The following is an 18951-nucleotide window of genomic DNA, read 5'->3' as shown; positions in this document are numbered from 1 at the left end:
TGGATGGCAATTTGGAACTATGCCCAAAAGACTTTAAAAGACTGTCTACCATTTGACTCAGCCATACCACTGCTGGGTTTGTACCCAAAAGAGATCAAGGGGGAAAGACTTGTACAAAAATATTAATAGCTGCACTCTTTGTGGTGGCAAAAAAAATTGGAAAATGAGAGGATGCCCTTCAGAGGAAGAACTTTGGGAGTGGAAACACAGAAGAAAAGCAACTACTTTATCACATGGATTGATGGGGAAATGTTTGGGGATATTCACTCTAAAAGATTACCCTTAGTGCAAATATCAGTAGTATGGAAATAGGTCTGAATCAGTGATACATGTAAAACCCAGTGGAATTGTGCATCGGCTATGGGAAGGTGGTTTGGAGATGAGAGGGAAAGAACATGAATCTTGTAACCATGGGAAAATATCCTAAATTTATTAATTAAGTAAAATTTTCAAAGATAAAAAATAAAGCAATTGCTAATTTAAAAAAAGAAAAGTATACAAGAAAATGTTTTAAGGGAATATAAACATCTTTTGACTTTGGGAATATAAGTATAATAGCATGGCATAGTAGAAATAGCACTGATTTTTAGTCATAGAGCCTGGATGTGAATCTCAACTCTGTACTCGTGTAATCTTGGGCAAGTCACTAAATATTTCTTGTACTCATTTTCCTCACCTTTAAAATGAAGAGTTTGAACTGAATTTCCTCTGAGGTTCTTTTTAACACTAAATCTATGATCCCATGACTAGGGAGGTCTGACAAAAGACAAGTATTTCATGGAGACTTTCTCTGTATCAAGAAAATCTTTAAGAAAGCTAAAAGGCTTAGATCCAGGAGCTCAGTGGGTGATTATCAGGGAAGTCTAATAGCAAGATTCAGGCAGCCAGCTGATGGTTTTAAAGTTAAAGACAGGACTCTAGGCTCTGAGATAAGTTAGCAAGGAAGGGATTCAGGCCCAGGGACAAGAGACTTATTCCTGGAACGAGGGGGCATAATCAGAAGGAGGCCAACAACAAGGCTTCTAAAGTTCTATGTCATGTTTCCTTTGCCTACAGTTTGAATTGTTCCTAAAGCTTGAGATAGAGCTAAATATGTAGAAAGTCCCCTTGGAGTTTTTTAGAAAGATGCAAGGGCAGAAAATTTTGTTGGAATTTACATAGTTACTGAGGAAAACAAAGGAATATCTCTGCATAAAGAAATTAAAGTATTAAAGATGAAACAGGGTAAGTAGGAAATATTCATGACATCAAGGGAATCCCCTCCCCAAGCATGGCAGATAATTTCTGGGTGACTAAGAAGGAATATCCCTCTTCCCAAAATAATACTATGAGACTCTTCATTAGTATGAAGTATTCATAAATTTAGAGATTAACTATATCTAAAAATCAGTCACCTATGAGTTTTTTCAGTACTATGAAAAATGTTATAGTTCATATTCACTTTATCTTATTTATTTTTTTAAACAGACATTAAAGACGAATCAAATGATCGGCCTTTTGGTGAGTAAAGCTTATATACAACACACACAAACATATATATATATATGTATGTATGTATATGTATATATATACACATACATACACACACATACTGGTATGTTTATATTTATTTCTATATGTTTTAAAATACATTTTATAATTTATAACATAGTTAAATATGTGTTTGTGTATTTTTTGTATTTAAATGTGTATATATATTATTTAGCCCTCTGGTTTATAAATCCCTACTTAAGTGAATTGATGATCTAATTGTTGTTTCTCTCTCCAGTGGTGTAGGTCACGATTCATCTATGCTTTCTTCCTTTTGGGGGGTCAGGGATGGGAAGGAGGTCTCTACTCAGAATGTTGGAGCTTACCTTCCAGGTCTTTAACATGTGAACATAAATCGGCCCTTAAGCTTTCCCATCTCTTACCCTTCATTCTTGCTGCATGATTGGCCCAATTCATTTTCCAAGCATATAGCTCCTGAGTGATGTATTTTGTGATATTTCTTGTATACAGGTCATCATTAACAATATACTGTCACCTTTGTTTGCCCACAACATCTCCCCATTGCCCTTTGGCTCACCTGCGTTGTGCCTCTTCAGAGTGGCGGTATTTCATGATTCACATGTAACAATACCAGAACGATACTAGCATTAAGGAAATTAATTTTTGTTTAAGGCATAGGTTAAGATTGCTGAAATCATTGTGCAGTTTCCCAGATACAATGCAGTACATTCTCTTCTTTCTATTTTGGGATCTGAGGTATTTGTGATGACAGATTAGCTTTATAAACTGTTCTTTCAGCTGCATGTCATACTTTGAACAAGAGATATTCTTTACCCACGTGTTTCTTCTTATGTAGATCATTAGGCCAAACTTTCTTGGGTTACAGTAGATTTCATTTAGTAAACTATGCTAGATATAATGCAATGAACTAAAAGAGAAAAAATGTAGTAGTAATAATAAACATTTAAATTGGGAAGCTACTTTTACTATAGTGAAAATAATTGTGGCCAAAGTTGGTTCACTTTGTATTTAAAGACGTTTTTATATGACCTAATTAGGATACAAATAAACTCTTTTTTATCTTTGCATCAGAGGTAAATTTTTAGCATATCTAACAAGGTTTTTAGCTTTGACATCACTCCCTTTGAGATTTCTAAACATAACTAGTATGTCTTAGGAACACATTGTATCTAACACTGACTAACCTCTGCTATATACTTACTTGATTTCTTAAATGTTGAATTCTATTGGCACCCAAGAAGCCACTTAACTCTTTTTGTAATGATAAAAACAAATAAATATGCAACTAGAAAAAATTGACTTGTATAGCTAGAGTCCAAATAAAGTAAAGCAAAATGCTATTAGAATACTGTTAAGGGATAGGGTTTATAGACTTTCCATATAATAGAGAAATTCATTCTGCATTTCTAAGGATGCAGAGGGACCTACCTATTTCTTCTTGCATGTATCATTAGATTGAACTCTCCAGGGTAATGGTGGATCTTTTCCTCCCTTTATCCCTTGTTCCTGGCAGCGGGCTTAATATATAATAGACATTTAATACGTGTTTATTGAGTTGAATTGTATCAATTATATGGACTAACTATTAGATAAGGGATGAGGTCATCCTTAAAAGGCATTGAATCAACATGATAAAATTAGAGATCCCTGATGTCTGTCATGTCTGTATGTAAAGTTTCACAAGGAAAGGAATAGTAGGTTGGTTAACATTTAGCTGAGTCTGAGAGTATTAAATGGCAAAAAATTTGAGGTCTTTTAAATGCAAAGTAGTTTTTCCCCTGCCTAACTTTAAATGGTAATTTTTGTAGGTATTCATTTTTTCCCCCACAATTCGTTTGACTTTCAGTTCAAGAGAAAAGAGAAGAAAATTTTCAAGATTTTTCTATAAATTTAGTCATCTTGACTATTGAGAGTTTATGAATATAATAAACTTCCAATTAGAAATCAAATCAATATCTTCATCACATATCTATTTTTAAAGAAATGCAACAGCTTTGTGAAAGTACTTTTCCTTATTTTAAATAAACTACTTAGCAACACTATTATGGGTCATCAAATCCTGACAACTGTGCTAAACAGTGGCATGTAAGGGTATCAGCACAGTAGTGTAGCTCATGAGGGCCTTGTTGCCACTTCACCTGATGCTACTCATTGTTTATTAGCCTTTTTCAGTTGTGTCTGACTCGTTGTGACCCCATTTGGTATTTTCTTGGCAATGATCCTCTAGTGGTTTGCCATTTTCTTCTCCAGCTCCTTTTACAGATGAGGAAACTAAAGCAAACAGAGTTGGATTAAATGCTCAGGATCACACAGCTATAAGTTATCTGAGGCCAGATTTGAACTCAGGAAGATGAGTCTTCCTAACTCCAGCCCCAGTGCTCTATCCACCATACAGCCTAGCTGCCCCTCCTAGCAGTTACCCATGCTATTATATCTTATCTCTTCTGCTTTTCATTAATCTTTGCTACCATTCTTCCTATTTCGCATTGCTATTCCAGCCATTTGCCTCTTGAGTCTCTTTCTCATACTTGGACAGCATAAGTATATTCAAACATAGATTTATTCAGTGTGATTTTTATGTTTTAACTGTATCATCATTAGACTTGGCCCAATACTCTCATAAATCCTCTACTCTGTATCTCCTTGGTCTAGCACAGCAATTAAAACAAGTGGTGAGTGTCTTCTTTTTGCCATAAGTAGGAACTTTTGTCCCTTAGAGGCAGACAGATTAACATGTAGAGATTTACTCATAGCCAAGTTGTACAGCTTCACAAATTTATGTATTAGTGCCATTCATTCACACCAAAACCACTGTAAAATAGCAAGTTAAGGGAGTGGTTAAGGAGAGTGGTTGAAGATATGCTGAGGACAGTGGACTATTAGGGTTAGAGGGAACATGGCTAGTTTAAAAATAATCATATTCATCCATGAATAAAATGGAAGGAAAAAATATTTAGCAAAGTCTTCTGTTCTTTCCTATTTTCTTTTGGTACTTCTCTTTACTCCCTCATCTTTTACTCATTCCTTTTCAGTTCTGGTTTTGAATTCTTTTTTAACTTGTCATTCTCACCATGTCCTTTATTCAAACTCTTGCTCATAACTTTTCCATTCTTCCTGTTCACTGACACATTTCCTATAAATCAGATAGCCATCTTGAAAAAATTTAAATTACATATACTTCTAATTACTTAAACAGCATTTGAAGGTCTTACCATGAAAGTCATACCATTTATTTCATCCTTATTCAATAAACATATTTTAATGTCAGAAGAAGCTGCCGTGTACACTGGAGATGACTGCATTTCAGTGTTCGAATCTCTTAAAACTTTTATCACCCTCTTGATTCACAGAAATATTCTCTTTAATTCCAGTTCCTTAAAAGATTTTGATAATTTCTTTGTATTTTTCTCCTATATAAAATGATAATAACATTGTTATAAATATAATATAATAAAATCTTATTAAATATTTGTTATAATTCATTCAATGAAATTTCTGATATGTCCACATATTTCAACAAAGAAAAAATAAACCTCAAATTTTAAAACCAATCCATTTTTTTTCTTACAGCAAAAGATAAAGTGGCCCTTTTGATTGGAAATATGAATTACTGGAATCACCCTAAGCTTAAAGCTCCATTGGTAGATGTCTATGAATTGACCAATTTATTAAGACAACTTGATTTCAAGGTGGTTTCATTATTAGATCTTACTGAGTATGAGATGCGTAATGCTGTGGATGAATTTTTATTACTTCTGGACCAAGGAGTATATGGTAAGTTCTTTGTCGCATCCTCTTGATTTTCATATTCCCCAGAAATCATTCAAACCATGCAATATCTACTAATTACTGAATGTTATACATTTTATTTTAATATCTTCTATAATACTTAGCAGTCTTGATAGTGTATTGTTAAATAGAAGCTCAAATAAAATTACACAAATAGCTAATTATATTAGTTTTTTAAAAACTATATTTTGATTTGATTTCCAAAGTCCTTAATCATGTTCTTATTTTAGATCAGACACCAATTCCAAACAGTTAATACCATTTTTCATTCATTAAGAAAAATGTTCCTAGTTCATGTTCTTTGTTTTAAAAGTTAAAAAGGGGAAAAAAGAATTCTGCTTTACTTGTGAGTATTTCTCATCATAAATTGTTTATCTTTCCTTTATATAACATTTCAGAAATAAACCCCAAACATAAGAAAAATTAGCATAATTATTATAGAGAACACAAATTCACAAATAATTGAATGATTTTTCTTTTTCTGTGGAAATCAGAGTTTTGCATAATACAGAAAGTATAGGGTTGCTAACAGAACATTAGATTTGGAGTCAGGATTTGGAAATGAATCTTGATACTGCTACTCAAACCTTAGACATCCCTCTTAGCTCCTTTGGGCCAGCTTTCTCATCTATAAAAATGAGAAGATTGGACTGCACACTAATTTTAAAATCCTGTTATGCTCCTAAGTAGAGTTATGAAATGAGTTGCTAACTTCCGGGTTGCGTGACCACCAAGCTAGTGGACAGGACATTCTGTCTGTTCCTCACAACCTCTCAGAACTCTCTATGATAGAAATCGTGCACAGACGTAAAACAATTTTTCCATTTTCAGACACCAAGAACCCTAATGAGATAACAGTTCAAGGAACTAGCAGAGAAAGTTAATTTCTAACCTCTAATAGACTTATTCAGCTCCCCTACATCCCATGAGCCATCAAGCTCTCTTCTGACTCTGCAAGCATCCTTCAGATTTGCAACAGAATTGACTTGTACTTTTCCCTCTCCTTTCCCTCTTCTTTTCCCCATCCCTACCTACCCAGCCAGAGAATACCAAAAGCCAGAACCCTGTTAGGGAATGAATGCAGTGTTATAATACTCTGTGCTACAGCAGAACTCAAAATAGAGACCTCAGGAGCAAAGGGACCTGGAGCAGTATACCTTCTACTAAACCTCTGAGATGGGACTGGCATGTAAGGCAGACCAAAAGTCTTTACCAAAAGTCACTTGGGGCAGAGAACAAAGCATGTAAAATGTAAATTTCCCAGCTTAATAAGAAGCTGAGGTAACTTTTGAGGTTCAATCTCCAGGGAAAATACAATTTTAAGTGGAAGGAGTTAGAAAATAAGCAATAATGAATATTCAAAAAGAGGCTGAAATGACCAGAGATCTCAGAATCAAGAAAACTCAATCAAAGACCTTGAGTATGTGTAAAAACAGCAACAGAAAAGATAGTAGTAAGAGAGAAAGAATATGACTTACAAACCTGAGACTAACTACTAATAAAAAAAAAGTTATTTGATTTAAAAAAAAGGTATGTGAACCATTCCTACAAAGAAATTAGTAGTGAGAAGAAATTACTAGCATTGAAAGGTAGGTATATTTATAGGAAATTAATATGAAGTCTATTTTTAGATTATATAAATATTATTTGTATAGAGCAGAATTGCTATAATTAACTTGTACCCTAAAAAAATAGAGAGAAATACAAGTACTTAAAAAGGGAAAAATAACTATTCATCTCCCATAGTGGATCATCTGTTAAATCTCTAATGTTCTTTTATTTTTTTTCATGTTACTTTTCTATGTGATTCAAAGAGGTTGATTTTATGTAATTTCATTGTATGCAAAACTGTTTACAAATAAAGTCGATTTTATCTACCAATAGATTTCTTGCTAAATCTAGCAAAGTAAATTTTTAAAAATTAAATTAAAAGGCAAAAAGAGAAAAACAAAAATAAATAAGATTTAGCCCTTTCTCTAGGAACTTATAATTGAATAAAGGAGATAAAATATACACAAGTAAGGCTTAGATAGTGGGATGGATCTTTGATCTCAACAATGTGGTACTCCCTATTGTAATGCTATTATTGTAATGCTGTTACCTGGAATTGATGATTCCATGATCACCAAGGTGGTTTCACCAGGGCAAGGCTTATCAATTGCACTTCTAGGTGGGACCTTCCATCACTCCAAGGAGAGCATTTAACATTGTATGATATTGCATTTTCCTGCAGTCTGAAAACATAACTAACCCCTCTTGTTTAGCATTCATACATTTCTTTGATAATTACTTTCATACTTCTTCTAAACTACTTGTTATCAGTTATATTCTACAGATCATACACTTCTCATATTTCCTTTGGGTGACCTGTAATTTTAATTATTTGAAAATAATCCTCTCCTATGCTTTGCAACATAAAATATCACTGGAAAAATATTGGCACTAAAAATATGGGTATTTGATTTAAGTAGGAGCTTAGGATAATTAGAAGCACTATAGTTTCCCAATTATAAACTAACTCACTTTCCTCATTGTCAAGTCTGGATATACTTCATTGTCCACCTGCTATTTCTGTCCAAAATTCATGCCTGATATATGAACCCAAGGGATTATCCACTAGCATATTAATAGTGTTAATAATACACATTCATGGGCCACTTATTTTATCTTAAGTGCATAGTTATGCTAAACTCTTTAAATGATTATGGCTACATTTAAGGAAATTTGGTGATATTCCTAGTTTTGATGATATCAGCACAATGATATCGCCAAATAAGAACATTAGTAAAACCTTAACATTTTGCGTAATCCCTATAGAATAATTGTAATATAGTTATGTATTGTACTTTTGCTAGTATGTTGATTAGAACTCCAAATTTGTTGCTTACCTTTTTTTTAACAGACCTGTTTTCATTGTGATAAGTAACAAATCTAATAATCCCAGCAATTTTCTGATACAAATGATGTAATCTCATTCATTGGATGGAAAGTTGGACAGGAGAACCTTTAAAGGTCTCTTCTCGGTCTGTTCTAAAGAAAATTGTTTTAAAATTTTAAATAAATGTGAAATGGATTTTGTTTCATTTCCCAAGCAGATAATTTGACTTTTAATTTCATGTAAAAGACTAGTCAACCTAACATAGTCAGATATCTGCTTGTGACAGTGTATTAAAAATGTCTCAACTATTGCTCCCAAAATTGAAAATGTTATGCCACTTTTTAAAAGCAATCTTAATTTTATTACCTATCTTCTATGACCAACAGTGATCTGATGCTTATACAGGTTTGTCTTGTGCATAAAATGTATGTAAAGTTATAGCCTTATCTCCTTTTAAAATTATTTCTTTTGGATTAAATAAATGTTACTCTAATTTTATATCACATAAATATGTTCCAATGAAGATTGTGTAAAATATTAACTTAAGGATTCTTTTAAGTTCTTGTATTTTTCATAGTAATTTTCCACATAATTCAAAGAGGGTAATTTTATGTAAAGTCATTGTATGGGAATTTGGGAATTGCATGGGAAATTATATTTTACAAATAAAGTAGGTTTTACCTACCAACAGATTTCTTGATAAACATAGCAAAGCAAATTTTAAAAAATTAAAGTGATCATTAATTTACCTCTTTAATAGGAAACTCAATAATCAAATTGTTAAACTGTAGGGAAAAAAATCTAGTACCTACAAAGTGATAAAAGTGGCACCATCTGCTGGATAGAGCAGAAACTTGTGTCATAGCATGCATTTCCGATACTAACTTTATTCTCTTAGAGGCTACAAATCCTAATTACTGCCTCTCAAGCCCTTTCTTAAGGAAATCAGAAGGTGATGTTATAGTGTGATTAGAATCTCTTATTTTTTTATCCATAAGAATCAAAATTTCTGTTTCTATAACTGTTTGACTGAGAAAGGTAGGAAAACTATAGGATGACACCTTGAAGAGACAGCTAGGTCAAGTGAAAGTTTTGAAGGACCATGATGATTTAATATGTTCACTGGCCAACAAAGAAGGAACGAGTGAATCAAGAAAAATTGAAGATTAGAGAGAAGAGGGATAATTGAAGGGACAGGCTTTTGGAGAAGACTGGCTCAAAGACTTCAATAGATAATTGCTCCTAGCAAGAATGGCTACCAATCATATACTACGGTGAATGGGAAGAGAATGGGGGAATGGTGTAGAGTACTCTTCAGATGCACAATAGATAAGGAGTTCTAAATAGATGATCTCAACTTATTCAGAAAAAGGGCTAAGATCTTCTAATAAGAAAGAAAGAGAAGGGGTATGATATGACATAGGTAGTTTGATAAGCAAAGATTTAGAAATGTTGCTGTGAGAAAAGAAAGTCAATCAAACTAGGAAAATAATTGCGCTACATTTAGGGCCGAGTTAAAATTAAGTAACATAAAATTGTCTTGAGCCTAGTCATCAGAAATGGGTGACTTCTTCTAGTGGGGCTCAACAGAATGTAAAGAGGAAGAAAAGAGGGAGGCAGCCCAGAGTTGAAATCTCGTTAGTCCTGGAAAATCAAGAGTAGAAGATAGTGCATAGTTCAATTGGATAAAACTCCAAGAGAAAAAGTGAGGTAAGAACAGGGGAGATGGATTGGAAGAAGCAGAAAGGGATGAGGAGTAAATTGAGGTCATAGTGAGAAAGCAGAATAAATTTATAAGGTGTATTTGTAGAGGATGAGATGATACTCCCTTCATAGATACAGATTGCAAGCCACACATGATTCTGTGCAATTCCTCTCCCTGTATTTCTATAAACCCATCATAGAAGATCTTTCCAAATCTCTTAAAGGCTTCCTCCAGTTTAAAAATATATTTCGTGATACCCATATAGTATTCAGGTTTTCCATCTATTTTTCCCCACTCTCACTTATTTGTTTGACCTACCCCCTTTTCAGGTCATATTTGTTCTTGATGATGTTAATAATGACTTTCACTTATAATACTTTACGATTCCCAAAACATGATTCTTACAAAAGCATTATGAAGTAGTGCAAGAATTTTTTAAGTAATTCCTTTTACCTCATATAAGTCATTGTTAATCATATATTGGTGATCATGAAACAAAAGTTGATAATATAATAAAAATTAAGATAAAAGATTTGCCCCCTTTTTAGTGGATTCTCTTAATAGACTGTTTTTATTATAGATTGTAGTTATATTTAAATTTATAAAACTACTAGGAAACTTTCTGCTTTTGATTCCAATCTAAAGTTGTTTTTATGATATTCTAAAAAATGTGTTTCTTGTAGTAGCATAACAAAGAAAACTTTTATAATGTAAATTCAATATCAGAGTAATCTTTTATGTCCATTTTACCAATAATTCACCTTTGAAAATATATTTTATAATCAGTACATAGTTTGTGAGAGCTAAGGGTCACTGAACCAAAGATTTTCTGAAATCCTAAAACAGAAACAAAACTCTTAATAATGGTTCTTTTCCCCCAACCTGGCATTTTCTCTTACATATTTGAAGGACAGGGCTAGTTCTAGGTGCTAGTTCATCTCTGCTGCAAGCTACGACTTTGTCCACTTTAACACATGAAATAAATATTTCTAAAAATGTGCAGGCACTTTTCATAAAAAGAGCATATATAGACTTTGTACAACCTAAGTGTTTTAGTTCTTAGAAGTTTTTGGTAAAATCTAATAAAACAATAAACAAAAAAATGTAAAACCATGAAACTTTTATATTTTATCTTCTTTCCATAGTTAATCCCAGTAGATATTTTGCATAATGATAAAAAATTTAGAAGCACATAAAAGTTGTTGTCACTTTTCAAATCCTTTGTAACTTATTAATTTTAATGGGCACACCTCCAGATTTGAAGAGAACAGCTGTTGAACTTATTGGGGCCTTATTTCACATATTTATAATGCTTACCATCTTATTGTGCAATAACATTTGCCTGCCAGGAAAGTGACATTTCAAAGCTTGTTTGTTAAGAGTGTTAGAGAGAAACAACAATTATTAATGTAGCCTTTTTATTGTGAGTGATAAATATAATTTGGATCATTTTTTTTGATGAAGTACTTTTCTCAGTTTTAAAAACATAAGAAATGCACTTTAAAAATGCCTTAGGAAGCTATGTTAAATGAAATGGTAAATGAATATTGATTTGCTGAAATACCTGTTACACCCAAATTAAGTATGCAAAGTAAATTTTAGGTTATGAAAAGTATTCCTTCTTGAGAAATTTGGTAAGTGTATTTGTAAGATGAGTCTTAGGGGAAATTGCCCATTTTTCTTAAGGTAACTAAAAAAAACTATATGATGCAAATATTTCTTTCATAGTTTAAGAGGCTGGGATGTCATAAGTGTGGATAGAACTTCTGTTGACATAGATTGAAACCCCTCTACAACAGATTAGCCAGCCTTTAAGAGTCAATGTAACTGAAAATATAGCCTTGTGTCCAATCTGGTAATGAGCATATTTGAAATTACCTAGTCTAGTGGCCAGATGACAGGCATGTAGTCTCTCCCTAGGTCTGTGCTCAAAATCTTTCTGCTTGATAGAAGCTGCCAGAATTTGAACTTCACTGATATAAATTTAATAGTCTTGAGGTCACCTCCATCCTACATTGAGTCATTGAAACAGGAATTCAGTGGAGATCAGTGATACAGATTGCCTCTTGAAAATTGATTTTTCTTTTCAATCCAGATTGATCAATTAAGAAACATTCATTAAATGCATACTCTGCACTTTCTTAAGCATTTAGAGATAAAAAAAGCAAGAGTGAATAGTCTCTACTCTCAGGGAGCTTATATCTTATATACAGTATCTTTCCTTTGTGCATCAAGCTGATATATTATGCAATATGCCTCCACTGAAATGCTGTGCCTACATCTCTTTGTGGAATGGATGTGGATATAAGCTCTGGAAGGATCCAGCAGTATAGAAAGGCTTCTGTAGTATGCCCAGTGATAGACTATTTCTCTGTTAACCAAAGACCAACCTTGATAAATTCAGAGAGACTCTATTACTAGGTTGGCTCAGAATGATAAATTGTTTCGTTTATAGAAATTTTCAGAGATTTTTAAGTAAGTCAAATATGTGAACTATGCTGGTGGAAGGAGTGAGTACCCACATGGAGGAAAGTAAAGATCTTAATTACTTGAGAGAATCTGAACTTTACACAGGAAATAGAGAACCATGGATATTTTAACAGAAGTAACATGAACATCAGAAAGATTACTCTGGCAGAGACAAAAAGACTGAGAAGTGGGAAGCGATGTCAGGAGCAGTGGATCTAGGTTATGGAGTAGAAATGAAGACCTATACTACAAGTGTGGCTGTGTCAGTGGAGAGAAATGGGTGAATAAAAAGCTGTGCGACTGACCTTGGACACTTCCCAACTGTGTGACCCTGGGCAAGTCACTTAACCCCTATTTCCTAGCCCTTCTGCTTTAGAACTGACACACAGTATTAATTCTAAGACAGAAGGTTAAGAGTTTTAAAAAGAAAAGAAAAACTTTGAGTCAAATCAACACATCTAGATAAGCTTTATTACACACTAGTTGATGACTTAATTTCATAAAATCACATTAGGATTTAAAAGCAGATCTAAGAGATCCCTAGTACAGCCTCCCATGCAGTGGGAAGCAGTGCCATATAGAGTAAAGAGGGGTGAATTTGAGTCTTAAGAACCTAGATTTGATCCCTTGTTTACTTTGTGTGACCTGGGACTAGTCATCTACTTTCTTTGACTAAAGTTTTTTCATCTCCAAATTAAAGGAGGTCAGATGAGATGGTTTTCATCATTGTCATAAATTAACCTATGATCTTAACACTTAGAGCAAAAGGAAACTAAGATCTACATAGGATAGCGCAATCTCTTTTTAAATAATTCTTATTTAAATAGTGGTTAGGAAATTAACAACTTGTTAAGAATATAGTATCTAAGAATGAATGTCATTTGGATTCTTGACAATGGTAAATTATGGGAATTACAGGCTTTTGGCTAGGGATTGAGTACAATTAACCAAGGCTAGAAACACTGTATTTGCCTGGAATTTTGCAAATGTAATCCAAAGGACTTTAAACTGAAAAGGATACCAGAGGGAGAAAACTGCCTACACATATCCACTAAACCAGACTCAACAGAGAATAGTTACATTATACAAAAAAGAGTAACAGAAATCCACAGGAAATGAAGTCCAAACAAAGAGCCCGCAATTAAAACCCATGACCTCAGTTTTTTATACACAGATGGACAAAATGTAGGTAATAAGCAAGGTGAACTAGAGTGCCTAATGCTGAGACAAATTTGATGTCATAGGTATCACTGAGATTTAACAGAATGAGCTCTATGATTAGAATATAACTCTGAAAGGATATATATTATTCAGAAGGAACAGGACAAGTAAAAAGCATAGGTTGCTTTTAGATGGCCTTTCAAGTCCCTTTCAGTGCTTAGATTCTTTTTCTGATCCTTATCTTGTTTTCGGGACAGATCTGTAATATTTCCCAAATTCTTCTATTTCTTATTTCTTTACTGGTGGTCTTTTTCATCCTTCAACAACAGCACTGCTTCTATTTATTCCTACATTATCTTCATCTTAATCATGTCCACCATGATTCCCTCTCTTTGTCTTCTGGATTCCCTAACACATATTAGTATAGAATAATTAATATAGAATACAATTCTGCTCCCTTTTTTTATTTGCCTTGCTTCTTTTGAATACTCTAGAAACTTCTAGAGCTCTAGTTTAACATATACCCTAAATTCTGGGAGAACAAATTACACATGGTTCAAAGAAATGATAGAAAGGAAGTCAGCCCAGAAGGGTTTTTTGAAATTATTTGTCAAGACCATGTACCTATAAGGATTTAAAATACAGTAAGGAAACAGAAGGCTGCATTTCAAATAACCTCACGATTTCTACATTCTAAAAGGAAAGGACTATCTGGCAACTCTTCTGTTAGCCTGAGAACCTATCCAAGACTTTGAACATACTTTATGAAGAGAATCTAGTTTATTTATTAGTACACCACTACTTTGTCCTTACTGAGAATATTATTTACTGTTTCATTTTTCTAGAAAATATGGGAATTCATACATGAATTTCAATACTGTATTTGCAATTTTATAAAATAAAATCACAGTGATTTTACATACAACTGTTTTGATTTTTAAAAATGTAAATCAAGGTTCCTCCTATAGTGACCCAAGACCCTACTAATGTCCTACAAGTATGAGCACAGGGTGACCACATTCAATGCTGAATGTGAAGTTCATTTTGTTGGCTCAGAAGACATCACACCAAACTATTCCTCCCTCTATTTACTACCAATGTGCTGCAATTGAAAATCCTTACCATGGTTTTCGGGGTCTTTTAAAAGAAGCCAGTTATTTCCCCCTTTTAATCTCTATTGTACTAGTATAACATAGTGGGTTGATTTGAAAAAAATTGAGTTAAAGGCTCTGAACTATGTAATTTCTTTTGCTTCAGATCTACTTCACTTGCAAAGTAAATGACAAGGCAAATGGAAAATACAGTGGTATGGAGAATTCAAAATGGCATATTTTAAAATGACTTTGAATTAGTTTGGAACGTATTTTTATATTTACAGGGAAGAAATCTATTTGCCTTTTATTCGAAATATGAAATTGAGTGTGTCCACAAGAGGATGACCAGGATGGATGAAGTATTTATAAAGCATGTTATATCAGAAAAGGATAAATGAATGCAGTAGTTGAAAGACTTTTAGGGATATTTAGGATGGAGGAGGGAGAAATGAAGTCAGACATGATAATTTTCTTTAAATATCTGAAGGATTAGCATGTGGAAGAATTATTTCAAGAAACAGAAATTATTCAAAGGGTAAGAACTAGGACCAGTAGATAGAAATTCTGAGCAAATAGAACTGGCATAGTATAAGGGAAAACCTTCCAACAATTTACCAAATTATATAAAATCCCAGTGCCTCAAAACTGGAAGCGGTTTCAGGGGCTATCCAGTCCAGTTTCCCAAACAATCTTTCTTGAAGACTTACGGAAAGACTACCTACTCACTACCTACTGAGGCTGCCCATTCTATTTCTGAATAGTTTCAGTCAACAGGAAGTATTTTTCTATCATTAAGCCAGGTTTTCTTCTCTGAATTTGCCACCCACTTTTCCTAGTTCTGTCTCCTGAGGCCAAGTAGAACAAGTCTAATACCTCTTACACATGGCAACTTTTCAAACATTTGAAGATGGCTTGCAATCACCCAAAGTTGTACTTTTTTCCATGTGAAACATGATCTTAAGCTCCTTTATCATTCTGAATGTCCACCCCCTCCGGAATCTCTCCAGATTATTGTTGTCTTTATTAATTACTACCAGACTCCATATGGAGTCTGATCACAATGACTACAGTAAAGCTCTCATCTCCCTAGTCCTGGACACCATGCAGGCTAAGATCACATTAGCTTTTTTTTTTTTGGTTGCTGTGGTATATAACAGTTACTACTAATTGCATTGGAAACCTGCAAACTAGTCCAAATAGATAATTTAAGCTTTATGATTTGCATTCATGTCCTATTTCCAAGAAACCAGACTTCTCTAGTTCCTGTCCCCAACTTCTCTTTCTAGAAATTAGGCCCCTATTAGGCATATGTCCCTGATTTTACTATGAAGATATTCTCCAGAAGACTCTTATAAGAGATAAATTCCATACTCTGGCTAGGGGCAGCATTTCTTGGCACCTGCATCCAGTCTTCATTACTTCTTCTAGCTAGAATCAAATCATATTAACTGATAATAGGAAAATTTGTTCATTTATGCACCCATGTGGCTGTCCCAAACATAGGAATCTACCTTTTCTCACTGGTTTACATGTTAGATCATTTTACATGCTTCGACCAGAAGCAAAGTGTGGAGACCTTCACTGGCGATTGCTCAGCCACCGCTGCAACAACTAAACTATTTTCGCTGATGCTGTCATTCCAAATATGTATTTTATCAGTGAGATGAAGGGGTGGACAGAAAAAGAGAGCAAACTAGCTGAGCAATGGGGCAATACCCTCTTTAATAACAAGAATACCTGATATTAGTAAAGCCTAAAGTATAACTCAGAGTGCAGGAAGCTGAAACTCAAAGTTCATCTATACCGAATGGGAGCAATCATTTCAAGGCTAATGGAAATGTACCAGAGGGCTATGGATCCTGTGTATCTTTTGATATGTTTCTCTAGACATAGGTCATCCTCATGTAAATATTTATAGCATCTTATAATTTGAACCCAAGCATTGATTGGTTGGCTTATCGGCTGCCATATCACATGGTTGACTTACTTGGGTTTATAGCCCATTTTAAAACCCCCAGAGCTTTTTCTTGATGAACTGCTACATAGCCAAATCATCCTCATCTTGTATTTAAGAGATTGATTTTTTGAAGCCAAATGATAAGACTTATAACTATTAAATTTCAACTAATTATATCCAGCCCAAATTCCAGACTGCCAAGATTCTTTCAAATCCTCTTACCCCAATGTGTTTTCTTCCCCTTCCAGCACTGGATAATCTAAGCATTTCATCTAGACCTTTATCCAAAGCATGGATAAAAAAATGTTAAATAACATGACATCAAGCAGAGACTCCTGGGATATGACATTAATAACTAGTCTTTGGGTTTGTCTGCTTGATCATTTATAAATCCATCTTATATTACCATCATCTTGCTTACCTCTCACATCATTTCCACAGCAACAGCCCGAGAATGAGAAGCCTTGTCAAATACTTGGCTAAAATCTAGGTAAACTTTACCTAAAACATTTCCCTGTATTACTAGTCTCATAATCCTGCCAGAAAAGTTAGTCTAGTCAGGCCAATATTTGTTAAGGTCATGCTGGCTTCTTGTGATTATTGCTTCCTTTGCCAGATGCTCACTAATCATACCTTTAATAAGATTTCTAGAATTTTGCCAGGAACTAAAGTCCAGCTAATTGATTTATAGTACCAGTCCATTATTTTCACTTTTGGGTAGAGAGGACAATTTTTCTTTTTCTTTTTTTAAATTTGTTTGATTTTTCATTTTTTATCATAATGCAAAATACACTTTCGTATTAGTCACTATTGTAAGAGCACACTCATACATAACCGAAACCCCAAAATAAAACCATAAGATGATGTGAAAGATGACTCCAAAAGTTCTTTCTCTGGAGGTAGATAGCATTCCCCATTATAAGTCTTTCAGGATTGTCCCAGATCATTGCACTGCTAAGAGTAGCCAAGTTTCCACAGATAATCATCATCCAATATTGCCATTATTGTGTCCAGTGTTCTCCCAATTTCTTCATTTAAGTCTTTCCAGCTTTTCTCAAATCACCTTGCTTATCATTTCACATAATATTTAATAGTATTCCGTCACCAATATGTACTACAACGTGTTCAGCCATTCCCCAATTGATGGACTTCCTCTCAATTTCCAATTCTTTGCCACTACAAAAAGAGCAGTTATAAATATTTTTGTACAAATACACCCAGTAATGGCATTACTAGATCAAAGTGTATGCATAGTTTTTTAGCCCTTTGGGCATAGTTCCAAATAGCTCTCCAGAATGATTGGATTACTTCACAACTCCACCAGCAATGTATTAGCATCCTGATTTTGCCATATCCCCTCCAACATTTACCACTTCACTGCCATATTGGTCAATCTGCTAGTTGTGAGATGGTACCTCAGCATTTTTTAAAATTTGCATTTCTCTAATCAAGTGATTTAGAACATTTTTATATGATTATTGATGGTTTTGATTTCTTCATCTGAAAATTGTTTATTCATCATTTGACTATTTGTCAGTAGGGGAATACCCTGTATTCTTATAAATTTATTGTAGTTCCACTGGACAATTTTTCAAAGATTAATGACAGTGGCCTAGTAATCACAATGATTAGTTCTTTCATTATCCTAGGATGTTCTCCAAGATCTGGAAATAAGCTGCCAGATGCTCTCTTAGTACTTCCTTGCTTGTCTTGGGCATAGAAATGGACTACTAATAATTTTTGTTCTGTTCTTTTCAGCCTTAATTTTTTTAACGGGAAAAAAAAAGAAAACAGTAGCAGAACAAGAGTGGTACACTTTAGTCCTCTTTCATTCAGCAGTTATGGCTGTCCCAGCCAACTCATACAGCAGTTCTATCTGTTCTCTAATTCTAATCTTTTCCCCAATATACCTTACAAAGAAAAAAAAAGCTGCCAACTTTTGAGCTGTTCCTAGCTTTACTCCTAGCTGCAGCTTATTCTGAGATTTAGAAGTCCTGACACACTCTAATGTTTTTTTATGATAACCTTTACCTTCCATCTTAGAATCAATACTATGTATTGGTTCCAAGGAAGAAGCATGGTAAGGGCTAGACAATAGGGGGTTACATGACTTGCCCAGGGTCACATAGCTAGGAAGTGTTGAAGGCTAGATTTGAACCCAGGATCTCTCATCTCTAGCCCTGGACACTTGCTATTCTTATAAAACTTTACAATGCCCCTTTTCCACCATATGTATAGTTTTGAAAATGTAATTCTTCTGTGGGAGGAGAAACACAGAAGAAAAACAACTGCTTGAACACATGGGCTGGTGGGGATATTATTGGGGATGTAAACACTAAATGATAACTCTAGTCCAACTATCTCTAATATGGAATTAGGTCTTAAT

At 34.0% G+C, this 18951-nt stretch overlaps 1 protein-coding gene across 1 annotated transcript in view; it reads left to right on the top strand.

Annotated features, from left to right (window-relative positions):
* Nucleotides 1-18951, top strand: part of MALT1 (MALT1 paracaspase) — a 96905-nt gene that overhangs the window by 63902 nt on the left and 14052 nt on the right. The window contains exons 9-10 of the mRNA XM_044681498.1: nt 1468-1500; nt 5083-5286. Of these exons, the coding sequence (XP_044537433.1) occupies nt 1468-1500; nt 5083-5286 (237 nt within the window). The remainder of the gene's footprint in view (nt 1-1467; nt 1501-5082; nt 5287-18951) is intronic.

The sequence above is a fragment of the Gracilinanus agilis genome, chromosome 1, assembly GCF_016433145.1.
Source record: "Gracilinanus agilis isolate LMUSP501 chromosome 1, AgileGrace, whole genome shotgun sequence".
Taxonomy (NCBI): domain Eukaryota; kingdom Metazoa; phylum Chordata; class Mammalia; order Didelphimorphia; family Didelphidae; genus Gracilinanus; species Gracilinanus agilis.
This window is presented reverse-complemented; position numbering and strand designations above follow the sequence as displayed.